The sequence below is a fragment of the Mchenga conophoros genome, linkage group LG20 (assembly GCF_057382185.1).
Source record: "Mchenga conophoros isolate Kocher_MC1m ecotype Shallow Benthic linkage group LG20, M_conophoros_male_GT1.1, whole genome shotgun sequence".
Taxonomy (NCBI): Eukaryota; Metazoa; Chordata; class Actinopteri; order Cichliformes; family Cichlidae; genus Mchenga; species Mchenga conophoros.
In genome coordinates this window covers 7,285,970-7,307,258 of record NC_140545.1, presented here as the reverse complement: position 1 = coordinate 7,307,258, position 21,289 = coordinate 7,285,970, and the positions used below count along the sequence as shown (strand labels likewise).

General features: G+C 37.7%; 2 protein-coding genes across 13 annotated transcripts in view; one reads left to right on the top strand and one right to left on the bottom strand.

Annotated features, from left to right (window-relative positions):
• Positions 1-8,667, bottom strand: part of ubr4 (ubiquitin protein ligase E3 component n-recognin 4) — a 56,022-nt gene extending 47,355 nt beyond the window's left edge. For 8 of the 12 annotated variants that reach the window (XM_085259289.1, XM_085259297.1, XM_085259298.1 and 5 more), the window contains exons 1-15: positions 8,517-8,650; positions 6,013-6,110; positions 5,778-5,881; positions 5,497-5,626; positions 5,093-5,238; positions 4,819-4,918; positions 4,159-4,300; positions 3,907-4,031; positions 3,660-3,784; positions 3,493-3,552; positions 3,165-3,355; positions 2,942-3,041; positions 2,263-2,400; positions 1,841-1,958; positions 972-1,013 (exon numbers count right to left, since the gene is read on the bottom strand). In XM_085259289.1, coding sequence (XP_085115415.1) covers positions 972-1,013; positions 1,841-1,958; positions 2,263-2,400; positions 2,942-3,041; positions 3,165-3,355; positions 3,493-3,552; positions 3,660-3,784; positions 3,907-4,031; positions 4,159-4,300; positions 4,819-4,918; positions 5,093-5,238; positions 5,497-5,626; positions 5,778-5,881; positions 6,013-6,110; positions 8,517-8,641 — 1,744 coding nt within the window. In that variant the 5' untranslated portion in view covers positions 8,642-8,650. Of the gene's footprint in view, positions 1-971; positions 1,014-1,840; positions 1,959-2,262; positions 2,401-2,941; positions 3,042-3,164; positions 3,356-3,492; positions 3,553-3,659; positions 3,785-3,906; positions 4,032-4,158; positions 4,301-4,818; positions 4,919-5,092; positions 5,239-5,496; positions 5,627-5,777; positions 5,882-6,012; positions 6,111-8,516 lie in introns of all 12 variants that reach the window. The other 4 variants (XM_085259291.1, XM_085259296.1, XM_085259299.1 and 1 more) reach the window with 2 other exon arrangements.
• Positions 8,668-9,575: 908 nt separating this feature from the next.
• emc1 (ER membrane protein complex subunit 1) lies at positions 9,576-20,989 on the top strand. The gene is made up of 22 exons (XM_085259300.1): positions 9,576-9,750; positions 10,216-10,343; positions 10,431-10,496; positions 10,603-10,696; positions 10,783-10,911; positions 11,091-11,217; positions 11,383-11,541; positions 11,724-11,891; positions 12,207-12,278; positions 12,554-12,652; positions 12,909-13,005; positions 13,620-13,736; positions 14,322-14,521; positions 14,735-14,884; positions 15,154-15,315; positions 15,545-15,664; positions 15,777-15,914; positions 17,106-17,279; positions 17,469-17,679; positions 17,820-17,904; positions 17,992-18,121; positions 19,980-20,989. Exons 1-22 carry the CDS (start codon positions 9,659-9,661, stop codon positions 20,157-20,159), a joined length of 2,898 nt encoding a protein of 965 aa, XP_085115426.1. The 5' UTR covers positions 9,576-9,658; the 3' UTR covers positions 20,160-20,989.
• The last annotated feature ends 300 nt before the right edge of the window (positions 20,990-21,289 follow it).

The window sequence follows — 21,289 nt, the reverse complement described above, 5'->3', positions numbered from 1 at the left end:
GTGATATCACTCAACTACACTGAAAGTTTTCAAATACAAAAACAAGACAACTTTAGTGTTTCAAAAGAATATCACAATAATTTGATATTCACATCTGCATGCAACATACAAAAATGAACTTTTCAGGTGACAGCAAGATGTAGCATTGTGTGTTTAAGCTCATTAAGCACAACTTGAATTTATTGTATTTAAGAATGATACCACTGCTTTGATGTGGGTCTTGATTATTTTTGCATCAAGAGTTTTTCACTTTTTTTTTTTTTTTTTAAAATAAGTTTTCTAACAATTTTATCCTCATTTGTGTTAAAATAGATTCAAGAGTCGGGGGTAAAATGGATTTTATCATTTTGTAGTATCACAGCCAATTTCAAAAATAATTTTATACCATACTGAAAATTGTTTAATTTTAATTTCAACCACGACCTGAAAAGTCATTAGGCCAGCAATAAATGTTATACTTTTAAAGCATTACTATTAGCAGCTATCTTATAACAAACTTCTTTCTTTGGAGTCGCTGTTGAAAAAGGAAAGAGGCAGAAACTGGAAGACAAAAGGATGATAAAGTAATAGAGGTAAAGCTCTTAAAATAAATCACTGAGAAATGTTTTATGACTTCTGTCAGTAACTGTTAGTGTAATTATTCAGATAATTAACTAGTTTTAATGAAAGCTTCAGTAGTTAATAGTTTAAATAATATCCCACATATCAACACCACTGGTATTATTCTTTAAAACAACAAGCCACAGATGAACCTCTTTGATAAAACAAGTTTAATTTAGTTCATATGAATTATAAGGCAGAGCAACTCTGATAACAGGGAGTATTTTGTCAAAGACTTCATCTGTGGCTTTATCATTTTCTAGGCCGTTAGGATCAAGGCTCAGAGTCTAAATTGTGAGACATACAATAACAAAAATGAATTTAGGACAGCGGACACCAAGTCTTTGACCTGAGGACAGAAAACTGCTAACCTGAGACACAAGCTGCACTTGTCTTCTCCTGTCTTCTCTCTGCTGAAATAGTAGACACTGTCAACTACACTGGTATTATTGTGATGGACAAAATTTTTTTAAATCACATCACTGTGAGCGTATGTATGAGTTTACCCTTCGCACTGCTGTCATTACCTCACTGACTTAACCACTGACAGCACACTTGTTTCACTCCTTCAATTAAACCAATTTAAAAATGTTCCCAAATACTGAAAATACTGCATTTGTTATCTTATCCAGCTCAGCACTGACAGAAACTCAGATCAAATGGAAATGTGTAAAAATATATGTGACTTTACTTTCACCAATTGAATCCCCACTGTGATGCAGAGAAACCTGAAGCATACCTTGTAGGAATGAAACAACACTTCTTGGTCACTATGTTAAAACAGAATTGAGTCCTTAAATGGTGAGTTCATGTGTCTCCCCTTTACCTTTAAAGCTAGATGACAACATCTTTGTTTTTAATTGTCCATAAATGCAAGAAAGTTTGACCCTAAATTATCAATATATTTTAATAAATTGCATTTTTGTATATATTAATTGCAAAAGTAGAGTGCTTCATAATTACAATATAGATACATATGGTCATGCTAATGTAATCCCCTGTTTTTCAGTGGATTGTCTGTATTTTTTAAGTTGTTGCTTTTTTATTAATCAATCCAGGAGTAGCATAACAATGTCTGAATTGTTGAGAGTATCATCTGCATTCCTAAACCCAGGATTTAAGAAAAAACTGTCTGCAGCACACAGGGAGCAGTATGTCTCTTTATTTGCATAACTGAGCTGCTATGTAAATGCATACTTTATGTAACAAACAATTGTTTGAATCCAAAGAAAATAAATACCCTGGCTGCTGTCCTCCTCTGTACTGCTGAAATCATCCTCATAGTAGGTGTTTGAATCTGTAGAAGCACTGGCATCACTGCTGACTGAGCCCTTTCTCTGACGCTGGAGAACACAAGCCTAACAGCAGATAAATGAAATAAAAGTCAACGTTTAAAAGTTTGGTTGGGACACAGAAAGTTTCCAGGATTCACCCGAGAAGTCAGCTGCAGTATACCTACATTTGAAAATGGCTGGTTTCAATAAATAATCATCTAGACATCCACTAATTTTGTAAGGGATAAAAAAGGATAAACTACAAAGATAAAAATGAACCAGACAAAATCTGTTGCTTGTTTCTTTTGTATCACAATATCACAATTAATGTTCAAATCAATAAAACAGCATAACTGCAAATGCAAATTACAAATACAACTGACAGCACCTTTTTGTAGGAGGTGGAGAGAAGTGTGAAGAGCAGATTTGTCAAGGGAACAGAGTCAATGAGTCTTTGAACCCTCTGGCTGGAAGTGCTCTGTGCCATGATGTTGAGCTCAGCCGGTGGTCCATCACTTGCCCAACCCTTTAGATTTGGCAGAAGGGGGGAAACGGCTTTTAAGGAACACAAAATACTTTCAGTAATTACTGACGCATACTTGGATGCTTTTGAATTTTTTATTAATTGAATTCATTTCCTACCCTGAAAGGGTAACAAAGAATGAAAATGCTAAAAAAAAACCAAAAAAAAAAAAAAAAAAAAAAAAAAAAAAACAAAACAAACCCAAACAAACAAACAAAAAATACAACAACTTTCAAATCTGTGCGTCTAATTTTAAATAAACATGCAATCTTGTAAAACAACAAGGAACTTATACTAAATATGAAGCCATGAAGATTTAACTGAGGTACAGTAATTTAAAAAAAAATTCTTTTGGTTCCTCAAACAAGAGATGAAGGCTTGAATGTAACTAGCTACATTAGTATTTAATTCAATTTTACAGTAGAGGGTTTAAACCTACAAACGATTGTGACATCTGAAACCAGCGATAGCGGTGGCAAGTACAGTATGGCTACAATGGCAGTTTTGTTTTAATGCAGCCACGTTTTTTTGTTGCTTCACTTACTCTGTGCAGAGCTTCAACCTGCAGATCCTGGAAAAGTGAAGTCAAAAGTTTGATTGCATGGTTGGCCAGGATAACAGACAAAACCCCAAAGCCTTGGTGTCTTGAGAGGGAAAACAAAAAAGATCAAAACAGAAAAAGGCAAAACATTAATGCACACAAATGACCTTTTATGCATAAGCATACCTACTGAACTAAAATTGTCTTTATTAAGATTTAAAAATACCCTTTGCCAGGACCAAGTTTAGGTGACCCTGCGCCATCCTTGGTGCGACTTGCAATATCACGGACACGCAAAGCAGCCAGGGGATCCTTCTCTTTTCCTTTATCTGCCAACGCTGTCGGGCTCAGGTTAAGAATCAGATACAGGCTGTTTAAGAGGCACCAGGCTCCAAGCAGTTGGAAGTTCTGATAATGCTGCAGAACAGAGAAGAGAGAATTTTAAAAATATCAGTCATAATACTTAACTTATAACTGACAGTCTAGGACTGTCAATTATAAATATATATTTATTCTTCTATTTGCGCAATATATCAATCAAAATTGGTACTCACCTCTCCTCCAGCTCTGCGAGAGTTGCTGATGGCTTGTCCGATCATTTCATAAATCTCCAGCTGTTGTGAAGACAAATATATGTCATCTTTTTAAATCTTGTTAAAATATACATGTTAGTAAGACAGTAATTAAAGACTTTTTAAAAGTGATTAGTTATAATACTTACACATTTCTGGACAATTGTGGCTGCATCATTTTCATAGTCCTCTTCTTTGGTACCAGTGGAGGCAGAGCGAAGTTGCAAGCCACTACCCACCTGTAGAATGGCCATGCAAGTGGCCACACTTACACCTAAACAAGTAAAAACGCATTGTAGATGGGTTTTTTTTTTTTTCCTTAGTTTGGTTTTTGAATGTTATAGCAGCCTGAATCACATGGTATGTTTTATTTTAACCAAAAATGTAACCACCTACCAGCATAGAGACAGCTTAGAGCCAGCACAGTCATATCCAGTAGTCGTCCTGGTGTCAAGGGCTCCAGTACAGGCAAGGAAAGTGTGTCCAAAGCCATGGTCACATCTATCACCAGTGAGTGAAATCTATGTATTTTAAGTACAGGATAACAACTTAATGTTGGGGCCAGTGGTGAAATGGCCAGATGCCAAAATTAAACACAATTTCTTATTAGCCCAGTAGATTTAAAGAAGAAAAAAAAAAAAAGAATACCCGTTGCGAACAGCAGTGGCATCAGCCACTGTGGCTGGCATGATAAAGAATGAGTTGGCTGATACAGCATCCTGGAAGCGGTTGATGTAGCGTAGAAAGTAGGGCAGGTTGAGGCACACTCGTAACAACTTCTCAGACCCACCTGGAAAAATTACATTAAATCAAAAATTTAATCAAATAATAACTCATTAAGTTTCATTTTAAATTAATTAATGGCAGGATTACTAAAGAAACTAAATTTTCATTGCAATTTGTAAAGGAAAAAGTGCTTTTACAAGGTTACGTATAATTTAGAGCTCAAGCGTGCTTTCAAGAGTGAAAAGTAAACAAGGGACCATCTGACATTTTGAATCAATAGGGGGGAAAAAATGTACATTTTCCACATGGATGTGTGGGGGAAAAAACAAACTCAATTCTGGATTACAGCCACTCACAGTGTATATATACACTCCTGTATGGAAAATCAATTATTGAAGTATATTCATCATAGTGTGACTTAATGGTGACATTTACTAAACAGATATTTTTCAAAAAAAAAAAAAAAAACAAAACAACCCAAGATTTCTAGTCTCCCATCTTTCAACAGCTGCGATAAAACTTTTAAACCCTGACCTGTATATAGTAGTGTCAAAGGTCCAGTCTCTTGGAACAACTACTTACCTAGTTCCTGTAAGCTTGACACATTCTGGGACACAAAGGCATTTTTCATTTTGGTCTGAACAGCTTGATCTGTATTTTGTTCATCGCAATCACTTTCAGCCTGTAATTAACAAGAGATGCAATGATTACAAAAGATAATTTTCAACAATACAGTGACAGAATATTATTTTAAATGCAGCTAACAAAATTAATTTAAAAGGAAAGGGGAACAAAAGCAGAAGCTGCGTAACTTCTGCTAATAGCAATCGAGAGTAGCTGGGTCATTAATACTTGCCTGCATGTGTGCTGCTGATGGAGAGGCCAAGATGGTGGTAAGGTCAGGGTTAAAAACTGATGTCAGCTGATTAAAGAAGTTCATTTGTACTTCTTTTTGTCGAAGCTCTGGGTTCACAGCACTGGGTAACTCCTTCTGATCTTCCACTATTAAATGAAAAAAAATGGCACAAGAGTTTCACCACATGTCAAGGCTGTTAATCAAAAGGGCCTCTGTGACAGCCCAGGCAGATAAATACTCACAGCTTCATTGAATAATTATAGTATATAGAAAACTAATAGACCAAAAATGTCCAAATCCTTCCAGTGAATGCAGTGAATTTCCAGTTTTGGCCATATAACTTATTCATGTTGTCTACCAGGACAGTGAAGCATTTTTCAGTTTTGTCCTTTATGGAGTCTTACCATCTGAAAGTGTCTTGACGGTTTGAGGCAACTTGGCAGATTTCATCATAGCAGTGAAAGTAATGATTTCTGTGCGATCTAGTCTGCTGCAGCCAGTGCACAGTCCCTTTATTAAAAGGATCAGGTGTTTCTAAAGAAAAACAATTTTTTTTTTTCAATACATAATTCCATACAAATAGAAAGCAGAAAACCACCAGAAAATGCAAATCAGTGATAACTAGAAATGACTACACTAATGTATTACAATTGACTACACCCACCCTGCTGACTGTCTCACTTACCTGTGAAACTGCACATGCCTCATCAGGGTTCTCCAAGCGCAGCAATGAGAATTCGATCAATACTTTGCACGCTGCAGCAACTGACAGCAATTGATTTCTTGGTACTGGGGAAACAAAGAAAAGAACAAAAATAACATCTAGCAACAAAACAGTTTTCACTGAAAGATTCTGGCTCATTGTCAGTGAGTGGCAGTAATTTGTCTATTACTCTTAGGAGAAAATGAAATACACATACTTTGTCCACATACTGTGGTGATGTAATGTGCTGAGAGTGCCACGAATGATGAGTAGAAAGGTTCATACTGCTTGTCGTGGTGAAGAATGTCTGATTCACTGCAAACAAAGGAAATATGACTTTTTACACAACATTTATAGTGGGTTGTTTTAGTTTGTTTGGGGGGAGGGGGTAGAGAATACAGATAGGACAGTGACACAGAGTGGATTTGATCTAACTCCTCCTCCTTTCCTCAACTAGTGTCTTAATTCTTCCACGCAAATAAGAGTAAGAGGTGCAAAGATGGGAGTTAAAGTGTTCACGGGACAATCTCATGTTCTGCTGTGTCACATTAAACAGATGGCAACCTCTCATGATGTACATCAAATCAACTGCCATACTAAATGTCCAAGTAACAATAAAGAAAACAGCTGCTGACTGCAGCCTTACTTTTAAAATATAGACAGAATCAGCTCCATCTGTTGCTATGGTGACATTACATTGTGAATTGTGAAATTGATTCCTCTGAGGCACTGCAATTATGTAAACTTTGCTTACCTACAGTTTGTCCAATGTGTTTGTGCAAGAATTCAGTCTTAAAAATTAATTCAACTTTTTAAAACAGACTTCTTATAATTATAATTTATTATCATCCATCCATTAACATTTCTTACACATTTTGTCAACACAACCCTTTAATAAAATAAAAGAATAAAATGGTTTAATGGTTATTAAATGGTTTATAATCTGGTTAAAAGTTAGCATCAAAATAATTACTGTTCTTCAGTATACACCACCTCAGTGACTTAACTAATTAACATTTCTGATACATCTCCCAGGAGCATTAGTTTGTCTCAGTTAAAAAAACTTTTTAAAAAAAAGAAGATAAATTTCATATATCAAACCACAATCAATTGCAATATATATGCAACAAATAGTCAATATTATCAATAATTAATTGAACCTTCACAAAAAACAATCATGACCTTCACAAAAAAGCATTAAAATAGTAAAATGAATGCTATTGCTAACATGCTATTGACAAGTTGCAATAGCATGGCCATTCTGGTATCTGTGCTAGAGTGTGCTACAGTGAGAACACAAAATTTATAAACCTATCACCCAGCTTTACCAAACTCAGTGTGGTCAAACTCGTGGTATGCCATTTAAGCTTTAGCAATTCAAGCCTACTTCTTCAATGTTGTCTTCACAGAATGAAATAGTTCTTTAGGACTTGAGATGTAAGGAAACAAGGTGTGTTTATGCTGTTGGTATTGGAACTGGCTTTTGGTGTGGTTGGAATTTTTTAAGTACTTTTACATAAGCACCTGGGGCCTCTAATAAGCAGGCTTGTTACAATTACATAACTGAAAGAAAGAAACATTTTATCCAATACTTACATAGATAATGGAGTCTTATTTTATTTTAATTTTTTTTATTATAGTAAACTGCACAATAGGATAATTCAACTACACAACACTACTTTCAATCCTCGTAATAGTTATGTTTGCATACAGCCTGTTGCACTGGAAAACGAAACCAACAGACATACTAGGAAGCTTTTTATTTCAGTGTACTAGCTTATGTTACGCCACAAACAGAGAATCAAGGGAAAACTACGGAATCAAATAAATCATTCAACAATACTTGCAAAGCACTAATATCACATATTCCTACTTTTATGAGAACATAAATAGGTGGGAATGTTGTAACGAGATAACAAGTTCATTCTGCACCAGCATCTTTGTGGTTAAGCAGAACCATTCAGCATTACCTAAAGTACAAGTCTTAGAAGCAATAACCCTAAATAACAATTTTACTAACAACAAGTTGACGGTAACCCACCATCACCTGATCAAAAATGAGTGGAGAGATAAGGTCCCCCGCCTACTTCCAGCCTAACCACAAACAGATGACGTTAGGCAGACTGGCTATTTTTGCCATCCATATAATGCGTGATTTGGCTAATGACATGCCCAGATTACGCCTCATAATGCAAGTGTTGCTGAATTTAGCCCAATTAAGTCAGCTGACGTAGTCAAATATTACTCTGGCTGGGGCGTTTGAGGGTTAGCCAGTCCAGTTGGAAGGCCCCCCGAGTTAGCCTGTCGGCTAATGTTTGTGTTAGCTAGCTAATGATGAAGCAATTTTGTTAAAGCTTACACTGCGACACCGTTTAACGTTTGCACAGCGCTGACATTACGTTAAAGATAAATGTCCATCAGTCATAAGACGTGCGTTGTTTCAAACTCTGTAGTCAGCAGAAAGGAAACGCTAAATAGCATTTTGAGTAAGTTAGCTGTCATTAGCATATCAGCTAACGTCTGGAGCTGACTCCATGCCAGTGCAAGTTAAGCTTAAATAGCTTGCTAGCCGCTAACGTTAGCAAAATGGGTATCGTTTCCCATCCAACTATACTAACCAAGCTAGGGTTAGCAATTTAGCTAGCTAGCCTACGCCTAGGTGGACACAGGCAGTATTCAAGCAAATATGAACCTGCAATTTATTGACAATTAACCGGTTACCTGTTGATTATAGACCCAATAAGCTGAGGTAGCTCCTTCGTCTCAAAAGCAGTGTACGAAGCTGATAAAAGCGGCCGAACTGCCGCTGTCCATTCGTGTTCCCCATCTCCTCCGCTCGACGCCATCTTGAAATCCTAACAGAAAAAACTAGTTACTGGAAGAAGAAACTGTGGTGTAAGTAAATCTTGGGGGCGCTCTCACTCTGATACCAGCCCTGCCAACATTTCACTCGAAATGTTTACTGGTTTACTGTTTCTAAACCCATTTTAAATTATGTATAATAATATAGTTCCCATTTTACAGGAACGAATAAAGCGATGTTTTCCCCTTCATTCATTTGTGATATAATTACATATACAAGTAGTAAAACTTACATATTGGTTGTTTTGTTTTGTTTTGTTTTACCGCGTTTAACTTATCTTTTTATTGTTTTAATATTAACTTCATCAACAAACCAATAATCAAGTTTTTGACTTTATGTGACTTTCATCCACATATGTTAATATTCTTGTATAACGATAGATAGATATAGTAATACGACACCTTTTGATTCCAAAAAAGCCAACAGGACTTTATCCAAGATCATCAAGTAAGTAAAAAAAAAAAAAGTAAATATTAATTCATATAATAAATAAAATAAAATAAATATTTTATTGTCTAATTTCTGACTGCACCACACAAGGCCTAGAATGCACTGCTAAATAGATAAAATATATTAAATACACAAATCTTCTTCGTTTTTCTTTATTTAATTGGTTTTTATTTTTCGCTTTTTTAACGTGTCGGGGTGCAGCCTCTGTCTTCCACCTGAATCCTGTTATTATCCCCTGTGGTACCATTATTTTTAAATTTTATCATTTGTGTTTCTGTCACTTGATCCCATCACACATTTTCCCACACATGAATTAATCTCGGTCTTACACTATTTTTTTCAATAGTGCTCTGCTTTCTTTTTTTTCTTTCAGTTTAGGATTTGGTTCAATCCATGAATATTTGTTAATCTGAAAGGTCACTACCAGGACCGACGCTGTAACCTTTACAACCTTTAGGGGGCAGCACTTCTCCATCGCAGAACAAAAAGGAAGTCGTTCGGCTTCCGACTTCCTCCTTCCGTTGAAGAGCAAGTCAGAGCTGCTGCAGCAATGGCAAAGCTAATTTTGCTTTGGCTTAAGTGTATCATATTATACAATGCTGTCGATGCTGTGTTTGAGGACCAAGTAGGAAAATTTGATTGGTAAGAGGAGTCAAGCGAACGATCAAATGTGTGCCGATTATGTTTTAATGTGGAAATGCTAATGTTAGCACCTGTCAAAGCAGCTAACTGCGAATCGGTGGACTTTGAATGAGAGAACAGGTCAAAACACATCAGAATGAATACAAACAAACAAATGTAAATTTGGTAGTTAATTTCAGGAGGTGTACATATCTCCATGGTTTATACATTAAGTAAATCATTGGTCCCACTAAATTCAGCAAGTGAAACGCGATAGAAAGTGATTTAAAGGTAATAGGAAAACGTTGTAGCCAATCTGATAATAATCAATAAACCAGTGTCATGTAGTTTCGGCTTTTCAGTTTGAGAAATATGTCTTTGCACCGGGATTGGATCCATGTGGTCATTAAAACAATGGTGTCACTATGATCATGGGTGAGCTGGATGACAGTCTGAGTGCTTGTGCTTTCTCTTCATGTTTCACAGGAGGCAGCAGTATGTAGGCAAGGTTCGTTTTTCTCATTTTGACACACATGTACAGTCATCCAAAAAGGTTCTTGTAGCAACAGAGAATAATGTTTTTGCCGCACTCAATACAAGGACCGGGGAACTCTGTGAGTATGTTGTTCCTTTGAAAGACGAAGTTCTCATATATTAGGTATAGTCTTTTATTGTCACTTTGTTATCAATGTCTGTTACAGTCTGGCGACATGTTGATAAGTCTGGACCCGAAGGAAACATTGATGCTCTTTTGCACCATGGACAAGGTGATTTATTTTTTTGTAATGATTCTAATCATGTATTTGAATTGCAGTAAAGTTTAAAGATTTTTTTAAAGTTCCTCCAGTTGATGAAACTGTGTTTGTGTCCTAGATGCGATCCTAGTGGTTGGCAATGGCCGCCTGCTGCGATCCTGGGATGTCAATGTTGGTGGTTTGAACTGGGAAATTGTGCTCGACTCTGGAAGGTGATTATTACCTTGAGGTTAAGAATGGTCTTTATTTATTCATTTATTTGATTAAATCTTACCTCGTTGCTTTTTATATGTTCAAGTTTCCAGAAAGCATGTCTAGTGGGACAGCAAGGCACAGTGAAACATGTGGCTGTTTTGGAAAAAAACATTATCTCTCTCCATTACCTTTCTAATGGCCATCAAAAATGGATAGAAAATCTACCAGATAGGTATGTTTTTATATTAATGTTAATTTTGTGTACTGATGTTCTCTGTTTCAATGAACATAAATCTACACAGGAATTCATTTACCACCTTAAAGGCTTTTTTTTGTAGAAAATACTACACAGTGTTGCAAAAACAGTAGTTTTATTATGAAACGTTTGTCACCTTCTGTTTCTCTCCACAGTGAGACTGTGGATTACCAGACTGTTTATTCTGGAGGAAATGGTGAAGTTTATGCTTTGGGAATTGTTCCCCATTCCCACATTGTTATTATTGCTTACAGCACTGATGATGGAGAAATAATCAAGCAGGTAATCCTGTTTATTAATGATAGTATTAAAAAAATCAGCCTATGCTCTGTAAATTTAATGTATATAAAATAGGTAATTTGTTAAAGAACAAACTAACTTAAACACTGAACCAGTGGTCAGTATATAGAATGATTTTTGTGAGTTTCTTGTTTGTAATGTTTTCAGATCTCAGTTGAAGCTCCGTGGCTGTCCAACATAGTGGCCAGCTGTGCAGTGATTGGTCAGGGGGTGCTGATTTGTGTAGACTCTGCAACTCCATCGCTGTACATGTACAACTTAAACCCAAATATGGATGATTTACAGATGACCCAGATCCCCCTGCAGGTATGATTCTAACAAAAACCTTTCTAATGTACAAAATTGCCATGTATGTCCTCTGCTTTAGATTGGGTAAGTTTTAAATTCTGCCTCTCTCTTTCTCAGCTCTCCACTTCTGTGTTCTTATATGTTCCTTTGTAAATGCACAGTTTTTCTTTTACAGTCTTCTCCTATTTGTCTTCTCACAGTCACTGGGACTTGAAGTAGCTCCAGACTTTCAACCGGTCCTGGTGTCTCACCAGCCCAACTCAGCCCATCAGCCTCTGTCTGAGTTCTTCCTTCAGCTCGGCCCTGATAACTTCCTGCTTCTCCAGTTCAACAATGGTCAGATAGTTACGCTCAGGGATTTCAAGCCAGTACGTAAGCTTTTCTCTATATTTTTGTTTCATATTCAAAAACATTAGCCTGTCCTGGTATTGCAGTTGTTCTGCTATATCAGCCAACATCAGTAAATATCTGCAAAAATGTAAATGTGGCTTGGCATCCTTGCCAAAATATTTTATTGCCCTGGGAAAATGTCAAACATAATAACTGTTAAAAACGGCCAAATACGATCCTTTTTTTTTTTTTTTTTTTCCAACCTGTGACATTTTGTAGAATGTATTGTTTTTCTACAGAAACATGATGTCTTTTGTTGTATTATACAGAGCTATATCCTTTGTTTGTTGTAGGCCTTGCTGGTTTCCTTTGCAACCACTGGAGAGAAGACCATTGCTGCTGTTATGTCCCCCAAGAATAAAACTGTGAGTTAAAGTAATATTTCACCTTTAGATTTATGTGTGGGTTTTGATGTGTTTTAGCTGTTTTCTTAGTCATAAATGCATTTGATTTTAGAAGGCAGATGCGTAATACACATATTGATTTACTTAATGTAAAGGTTAGACTTGTTACTGTAAGTTTTGTTTTTTTTCATGTCTTTCAGGAAACTGTCTTATAAGTGTGTTTTGGGGTTTTTGTGTCTTGTTTTTTTTAAATAAAATTTTTTATTGGGAGATTATTATTTGTTTCTTTCCCATAGGCCTGCAGTATTAACCTCTTTAGTGCTGAAACTGGACGAAGACTTCTAGATACAACACTGATTTTCGTTATGGATCCTAATGGTGGCAAACCAGAGAAAGTGAGTCAGTTTTCTTTCCTGAGGTACTGTGGGAACTATGGCCTTTCAGAGCAGGCAGAGTTTTCTAAACACAGGTGCAGTCAGTTCATTTCAGTATGATGTGGAAAAAATAAGACATGCTGGTTTCTGGGCTTTCTTTGAAAATATAGACAGTACTTTTTTCTTTTTTTTTTTATGCCAACTTTAGTAGTAAATGTGCCCCGTAGTGTGTTAGTAATGGCTTTACAATAGAAGTAAATTATATTCTCTCTTTCAGATCTACATACAGCCATTCTTGAAAAAAGATGACTCTGTAGGCTACAGGGCCATGGTGCAAACAGAGGACCACACACTCACTTTCATACAACAGCCAGGTATGAGCGGCAAAAACAGGAAGCAAGGAAAGAGTGCTTTCAGGCTGTACTGATGTTAATGTGAGCAGAGCTATTGATGCTGCAGGACTTTTTTAATTATAGTTTTACTAAAGCTAACCAAAGTAAAATCCTTCTCATTGTACTCAAAAGAGCAAAAGAAGAATAGACACCCTATTTTTTTCTGGAATGTGTTTTAGCAAGGTCAAACAGAGGGATGAAAACGTCATGAATATTCATACTGTGGTCTGACTGCGGTGGGTTTCTGTCAATCAGTAGGCAAATTAAATGTAAGTGAGGAGTCTGCGTGTTTGTTTAGTGTTGAGAACTTGGACATTTTTCCCAAAGCGCATAGACTTGTAAGCTGTGCAGTGCCTCATGATAATATTTTTGGTTTATCCCACCTCTTAATCATCATGGTTGCTGCCAACATCTGACCACGGTGTGGACAGATTTCATAATGTACCTACAGTCCTGTCTTTTCCACAAGAATGATGGAAAAACGCGTCTCATAATATAATTAATGGAAAGCGTCAACACAAACTGCATACAGCCGCAGGGTGTGGGAAATAGATTGAATAAACGATTGCAGAACAATAATGATTCTTGCTTTCCAGGGCGTGTGATGTGGACTAGAGAGGAGGCCTTGTCAGATGTGGTGACAATGGAAATGGTGGATCTGCCCCTCACTGGAACGCAGGCTGAGCTGGAGGGAGAGTTCGGCAAAAAGGCCGGTAAATGTCAAACCGAAATTTTTGCTGTATTTGAATGGAGTCATGTAAATCTCCTTTACAAAGCGTAAACTCAGCAGAACTGGATGGTGTCTCCATTAATGGTTCCATAACTTAGAATTTCTAATCATTTCTGAGGGTTGTTGCATTTGCTTTTGTCCTTCCTTAAACAACTCAGCTGCTTTATCAAATCGGCGAATTTGCTATATTCCAGTTTCAAACATATCTTTCGCATGTGTGTTGATATTACTGCTTTCATTTTGTTTGTTTTTGTCCTGTTTTTTGTTATTGCTGCTTATGGATTCAGCCATTCAAGGTAACAAATCTGTGCCTTTTTTCAGCAAAACTTGATTCCTTGTCTTACGGTTAGGACTTCCTCACATTCAGTGAACCATTCCTCTGTTGAACCCTTTGCTTCATTTTATTTCACTCTTGAAATAAAACCTGTATCCCTGTGTCCTTGTTGTTTCTCGCAACGTTTGTTGTATTTAAGATATGAAACATGATGTGGATCAGATGTTAAAAATTTGAGTCAAGTCCCCGGAAGGTCACTTAGCGGCATCTGTGCTCTTGTTTACGTTTGTCCAGATGGGCTGATGTCTATGGTGTTCAAGAGGCTGTCCTCTCAGCTCATCTTGCTGCAGGCCTGGATCTCTCACCTCTGGAAGCTGTTCTATGACGCACGCAAGCCTCGTAGTCAAGTTAAAAACGAGGTCACCATCGAAAACCTGTCCAGAGATGAGTTCAACTTGCAGAAGATGATGGTTATGGTCACTGCATCTGGAAAAGTATGAAACTAAAGCTTATCCTGTCATTTAGAAATGGTTTGTTAGCATTTCAGGGAGGATGAGCAGCGCCGCACAGTTGTGGTCAAACTAGATTTGGTTTATTTTGTCTAAAATCAGGCAGGCTTGAAGGGAATTGAAACACTGATAAATAAATTCAGATTAGTCATCTCACTTTTTCCTGCAAGGTTCATTCTTTTCTTCTCCTTTTTTCAGCTCTTTGGGATTGACAGTAAGACTGGCAGTATTTTATGGAGGCACTACCTCAATGATGTCCCATCGAATGCAGCGTTCAAACTGATGGTACAGCGAACGACAGCGCACTTCCCTCATCCTCCGCAGTGCACGTTGCTCATCAAAGATAAGGTAACTTATTGCAAAGGCTCTGTGTTTGGAGATTCAGGTTTGGTGTCAAAGCTCTTATCTTGCAGGCTGACAATATGGATAAAGCTCAAATAGTTGGCAGGGAAAAAAAACTGACCAAATGGTACCTACAGTTTTCAACTTTAAAGACAAGACAGGCTCAGTAAAAGATAAAAGAAATCTTAAAGATACCCACTTGACAGATAAAGTACTGACCTGACCTGTAAAACGTGATTAAGGTTTATTTTCTTTGTTCTATTTTTGGTCATCAGGACACAGGGCTCACCACACTGCATGTGTTTAACCCCATCTTTGGAAAGAAGAGTCATGTGACTCCACCTGCTCTACCTCAGCCAATACTTCAGTCACTCCTGCTGCCACTCATGGACCAGGATTATGCTAAAGTTTTGCTTCTAGTTGATGATCAGTACAAGGTTTGTAGCAAACTGTATACATTTACACATTCTCACTATATTGCATCTCGAAGCCATTTCTGTATGAATACTCATCATGCTGCCTCATAACGACTCTATGTCCCATTAATTATACTGTTTACATATTGTGCATGACCACCAGGCAGTAGAACACTGTTTAACAATGGCATTGTGTGAGCTGTCGGTTACCTGCAAACAAATGATATTCATCTTGCTCGCTTTTTCCCAGGTTTCTGCATTTCCTTCTACGAAGAACGTACTGCAGCAGCTCCAGGAAATGGCCTCATCTATATTCTTTTATCTTGTTGACTCCAGCCAGGGAAGACTTTCTGGTTACAGACTAAGGACGGCAAGTGAAACTTTTTGAACGCATCATTTCCTGATTCTCACAGGAAACCGTCATGAAACTATACCCAAGTCACAGACAGAAAAAGTTCATGTGTATCATTTTGTGTTCTCAGGACTTGTCCACTGAGCAGATCTGGGAAGTTGTCATTCCAATGGAGATACAAAGGATTGTCTCTGTCAAAGGGAAAAGGCCTAATGAGCATGTCCACTCGCAAGGAAGAGTAATGGGAGACCGCAGTGTTCTCTATAAGGTACCGTAACATCCTTTTTAAAACACATTTTTTTAAATTTATTTTTATTTAACTTTTATTTATACAGGTAGTCCCATTGCGACTCAGTGTCTCATTTACAAGATAGATCTGTTCTAGACAAACATTAAAATTACAACAATAAAAGAAACAGTAAAATAGCTAAATTTGTCTAATGTACACAGTCATACCAAAGATAGGAACAAGTTCCCAGTGATGATTTCACAAAAACACTTGTATGTCTTTGAAGTATGCAAGTGAAAACAACTAAGAAAGCTTCAAATCCTTCTGGTTAAGCTTATATTATTGACTTTATTCTGGCTCGATTTTGGTTTGTTTTGGCTCAGTTTTCCCTCTTTGCGCTAAAAGACGGTAACGCCCCGTCTTGTGACGTAAACTAAAAACTCATCTTTCCAAGAAATCTTGTAACCCATGTCACTGTTTTCCCAGTGAATCACATTCTCCCTTCGACTGCCCTCTTTTAGTAAGAATTCACTGCTAGTACTCCTTACTGTTGCCTTTGTTGTGATTTATGAATCACCCGTGAAGTGTGCTCTTGCATTCATTATTTCAGAGAGTAGCACAAGAAGATGAGGATAAAAACACATTAGAAATCATTCACTAGGACAGTTTATAGCGGTACATCGAGTAGTGCTTGAGGTTTCCTAGAATTGTTGATCTGGATAGGCTGATGGCCAGCTGACTGCCATATTTGAGACCTTGTTGCAAGTATTTCCGGTCATATTTTTTGTAAGCTAGATTCCTGAGAAGGCAAATGTAGCTTAACATAGTCAAGAACCCTCGTTTATGGACTGAAAAATTTATTTTCCAACCTTTTTTCATAAATGAAACCAGGTACAAAAAACCCCCAACTTATTTCCCTACTACAAAGAAAAAGTCAGTGCGTTAATGCGGTCCTACTTGGTTGTAGTGGTTTGCACTTTACACATTTGCTTGGCAAGCAAATGTTGTTGGTTGGACTCCAGCCGGAGACACAAATCCCATTTTGGGTTTGCGTCAGGAAGGGCATCTGGCGTAAAACTCTGCCAAATCAAACATCCGGAGTGGCCCAAAAGTAGCTTGAGTGAGGCTCTGCTTCATTTGACAACAAATTTATCTTAATTAACGAGATATGTACTTTTGTGCTATTATATTAATTTAAATGTCCAATTGTGTTCTAACTAATTTTTATAGTACCTGAACCCCAATCTACTGGCTGTAGTGACTGAGAGCACAGACACGCATCAGGAGCGCAGCTTTGTCGGGATCATCCTGATTGACGGTGTGACCGGCCGCATCATCCACGAGGCTGTTCAGAGAAAAGCCAGAGGACCGGTGCATATTGTGCATTCTGAAAACTGGGTGGTGGTGAGCACGCTTGTTTGCTACAGTCATGTGTAGGGATTGAAATAATTACAACCACCTTTTGTTGTCTTGCTTTTTGCATCGTTACAGTTTGAAGGCCATTTGTTCAAAGCACATAACTAAATGGAGGAAAAAAGGAGAAATATTGAGGGTTATATTTATTGTGTCTCCTTCCCCTGTGTGACTCCGCAGTATGAATACTGGAGCACCAAGTCACGTAGGAACGAGTTCTCTGTAATTGAACTGTATGAAGGAATGGAGCTCTACAACAGCACCGTGTTCAGCTCGCTGGATCGGCCACACGCTCCTCAGGTTCTCCAGCAGTCTTACATTTTCCCCTCCGCCATTTCTACCATGGAGGCCACGCTGACTGAAAAGGGCATCACCAGCCGCCATCTGCTCAGTAAGTGCTACTCGGTTATATTGCTGTTTTCTGTGGTTTTTTGGCTTTTAGTTATTACATAATATGTTAGAAATAAAAAGTATTTTCAGAACCGGGCTGCCCTTTTTGTAATATGTTTGTTTGAATTTGCTTTGTCATAGTTGGCTTGCCGTCTGGAGGGATTTTGTCATTACCAAAGATGTTCCTCGACCCACGAAGGCCAGAAATAGTATCTGAGCAAAGCCGGTCAGTCCTCAAGTCAGGCTTAGTGTGAAAATGAAAGTCAGATTTTTCTTTACTGTTATGTGTCTGACTTGTTAACTTGATCTTCAGTGAGGAGAACCTGATACCCTATGCTCCAGAGCTAATGATCCGTACAGAGTGGTTTATCAACTACAATCAGAGTATATCAAGAGTGCGAGGTATTCACACTTCCCCGTCTGGACTGGAGTCAACCTGCCTGGTAAGTCTGCCTTCAAAGTAATGAAAAGCACATGACAGCACAGTGTAAGATTAAAATAAAATGGTTTAAAAATCATTTACATCACATATATTTAGTTTAAAATGGTACAAAGACAACCTATCAAATGTTGAAATGAAGAAATTTTATTGGTTGAACAACACACTCATCGGCCACCGCACTGGGTCACCTGTTCAACTACTTGTTTACATAAACATCTAATAAGCCAATCACATGGCAGCATTGTAATGCTCAAACTGAGCATCTTAATGGGGTAGAAAGGTGGTTTAAGTGGCTTTGAATGTGGTATGGTTACAGATAATAATCTGAAAAACAAAAACAAAATATCCAGTGATCAGGAGCTCTCTATGTGAAAATGTCTCATTGATGTCAGAGGTCAGAGGACAATGGCCAGAGTGGTTTAAGCTGATAGGAAAGCAACAGTAACTCAACACATCGAACTTTAAAGGAGATGGACTAAAGCAGGAGTAGATCACACCAGGTGCCACTTGGACCAGAATCTCTGAGCAATGTTTCTGGCACCTTGTTGAATCTGTGCCATGAAGAATTAAGCCAGTTCTGAAGGCAAAATGAGGTCCAACATCGTACTAGCAAGGTGTAACTAATGAAGTGGTCAGTGAGTGGATATAACATGTAACTGTGGCAATCGGAGCATGTTTAATATCGTGTTGCATCATTTCTTCTATGGGGTTCATAACCGAGGGGAAACAAACGCTGTTGTTTTAAAAGTGAAGTGTTTTCCCATCCTTGGTAGATATATTGATTTCAGCTGCTCAAAAGTTAATGGCGTACTTTACTAGAGTTGTGATCCTGAAATAATTGATACATTCCCTGGAAAAAAGACTCTGGGCATGTTGCTCTGAGATTTTCATATCATTTAGTGCACAAGCTCTGTGCACGTTTTCTCCAACCGTATTACCAAGCTGTGAGCCACGCACTAAGAGCAAACCCACTGGTCCCTTTTTAAGCCTGTAGTATTCCAGGTTCATGGTTTCCAAAAATATTTTCATATTTTGATTTTTCATGCCACTGAGCAGTTTTTTTCCACTCTGCCTCAGTCCATCTTACATGAGCTTTGGCCTCGCAAATGTCCTGGCCCCTGCGTCTTGTTTATGTTTGGGGTTTTTTTTGGTTTTTTTGCACATAGTGGAGTTTTAACTTGTTTTTGTGGACGCAGCAGTGAACTATGTTCAGTAGAGCTCATGCACAATTTTCCACAATGGAATATTGTCTTGTTTTTTAACCAAAGCTTGGCTATTCAGTATCTGCTTTTGACTTTCTTCCCCACTTACAAGGAATTATTTGGATCCTTTAATATCATCTGCCATAGATGAGAAATTCCCCCAGTTTAAATTAAATTGACAGTGGTTTTAAAAAAACGTTTGCCCACTCAGTCTCTGTCTTTCGCAAATGGTGAAATCCTCGTTGGTTTTACTTCTGTGAGGCTCAGCTTCTCTAGGATGTTTTTTTTTTTTGTATAGCAAATCATGTTACTCAGTAACCTAATTAGTTGTGAGAATGTTCCACCGGATCTTTTTTTTTTTTTTTTTTCTTGGTATAGCATTACGCAACTTTTCCAGTCTTTTTTTTTTTGTTTGTTTGTTTTTTTTGCCCCTTCCCCGTGTTGCTGACGTCAAATTCAAAATGAGTTCAGAACATTTTTTTTTCTTGTTTACCGTCCAATTTAAAGCATCTTCAAATCATTGCATGTACATTTTCATCACATCACTACTATTTGGAAACAGGGCTGTAGATGATTCCTTATTTGGAAATGTATTGCCACCACTTGGTTTTCCTCCCCACTTAAATAAAATCTTAATATGACAATTTTATTTTTTAGGTTGTGGCATATGGTCTTGACATCTACCAGACACGTGTGTATCCCTCGAAGCAGTTCGACGTACTAAAAGATGACTACGACTACATGCTGATCAGTAGCGTGCTTCTTGCCCTTTTCTTTGCCACCATGATCAGCAAACGCCTGGCAGAAGTTAAACTGCTCAACCGGGCTTGGCGGTAAGGCGACGGTTAAATTCCTACATCTGCCAGCTCTGTGGCTGCACGAAGGACCTCGGCTCCAAGAGATGAGACCGCTGAGGCCGTGCCTGTCCAAGAACACAGGTCAAAGTTCAATAAGGCCCATAAGGAACTGCAGGGGTGAGGGGACAGTGGGGAGGGGGTGAAATGAGGGGTTAGCAAAAAGTTTTTGTGTTTATTTTTTAACTTATTTTGCAAAAATGAATTATTTCATAGTAGAATAATTGTTCTTTTGTGAAATGTCATTTCGATTAAATGTTTAACACAGCTAATTATGAACCGATAAAACCGGCCAATTTATTAAACTATGGAGCTTGAAAACTTCTGCTCATGTGACAGTTATTTTAGTTTTCCTGGGCCTTTTTTTGTTTTTGTTTTTTGAGACATTTCTGCATCACTGGACTGATCTAATATAAAGCGATAACAAATGTGGAGCTGAGGGAATAGTCAGGAGAAATGCGTGAATGTGAGCATGAACTCGAACAGTACCATAGTGGAAGGGTTTGTTGGGTTTTTTTTAGCCTGCTGAATCACCTTGATACTCCAGTCCCGTTTGGATTGTTGGCAAATGAGCTGTGAATATGAGCTGTGAGGTGATAATGTAGCATGTACAAGAAATGGTTTTTTGAGATGTCTGAAAACCACCAAATGAACTGTTACACTGTTGCCACCATCACATGATGAACCAAGGGAATGGGAAGAGACAGTAGCCTTTCTTTTATGTACATCTCTCATCTTGTAGCTCATACTTTTATGAGAAATTTTCCACATAGCTACTGTTGATGCTCCATTAAAATTTCTCCCAAAACTCCATTCTGAGCGCTTTAGTTTGTTATTGTTGTTGTTGTTGTTCTTCTTCTGTTAGCTGCTCCTTTTAGGGTTCTTCACAGCTGATCATCTGCCCCCATCCACCTATATTCGGTCACACCAACTCTCTGCTTTTGATTATTATTATTAGTAGTATTATAGTATTATTAGTAGTGTTATTATTATTAGTTCAATATTCCAGGTGCTTGTGACATGATCCACTCTAAATAACAACATGTGCTTTTTTATTATGTAGTGCCTGAAAGTTCAATTAGACATGGGATGGCAGCCTGGTTTCACCCTAAT

Coding starts and splice junctions, on each gene's coding strand:
- emc1 (XM_085259300.1), top strand. CDS start 9,659: ATGGCAAAGCTAATTTTGCTTTGGCTTAAGTGTATCATATTATACAAT. Junction 11,218..11,382: donor ATGGAGAAATAATCAAGCAG/GTAATCCTGTTT, acceptor TAATGTTTTCAG/ATCTCAGTTGAAGCTCCGTG. Junction 14,885..15,153: donor CGTTGCTCATCAAAGATAAG/GTAACTTATTGC, acceptor TTTGGTCATCAG/GACACAGGGCTCACCACACT.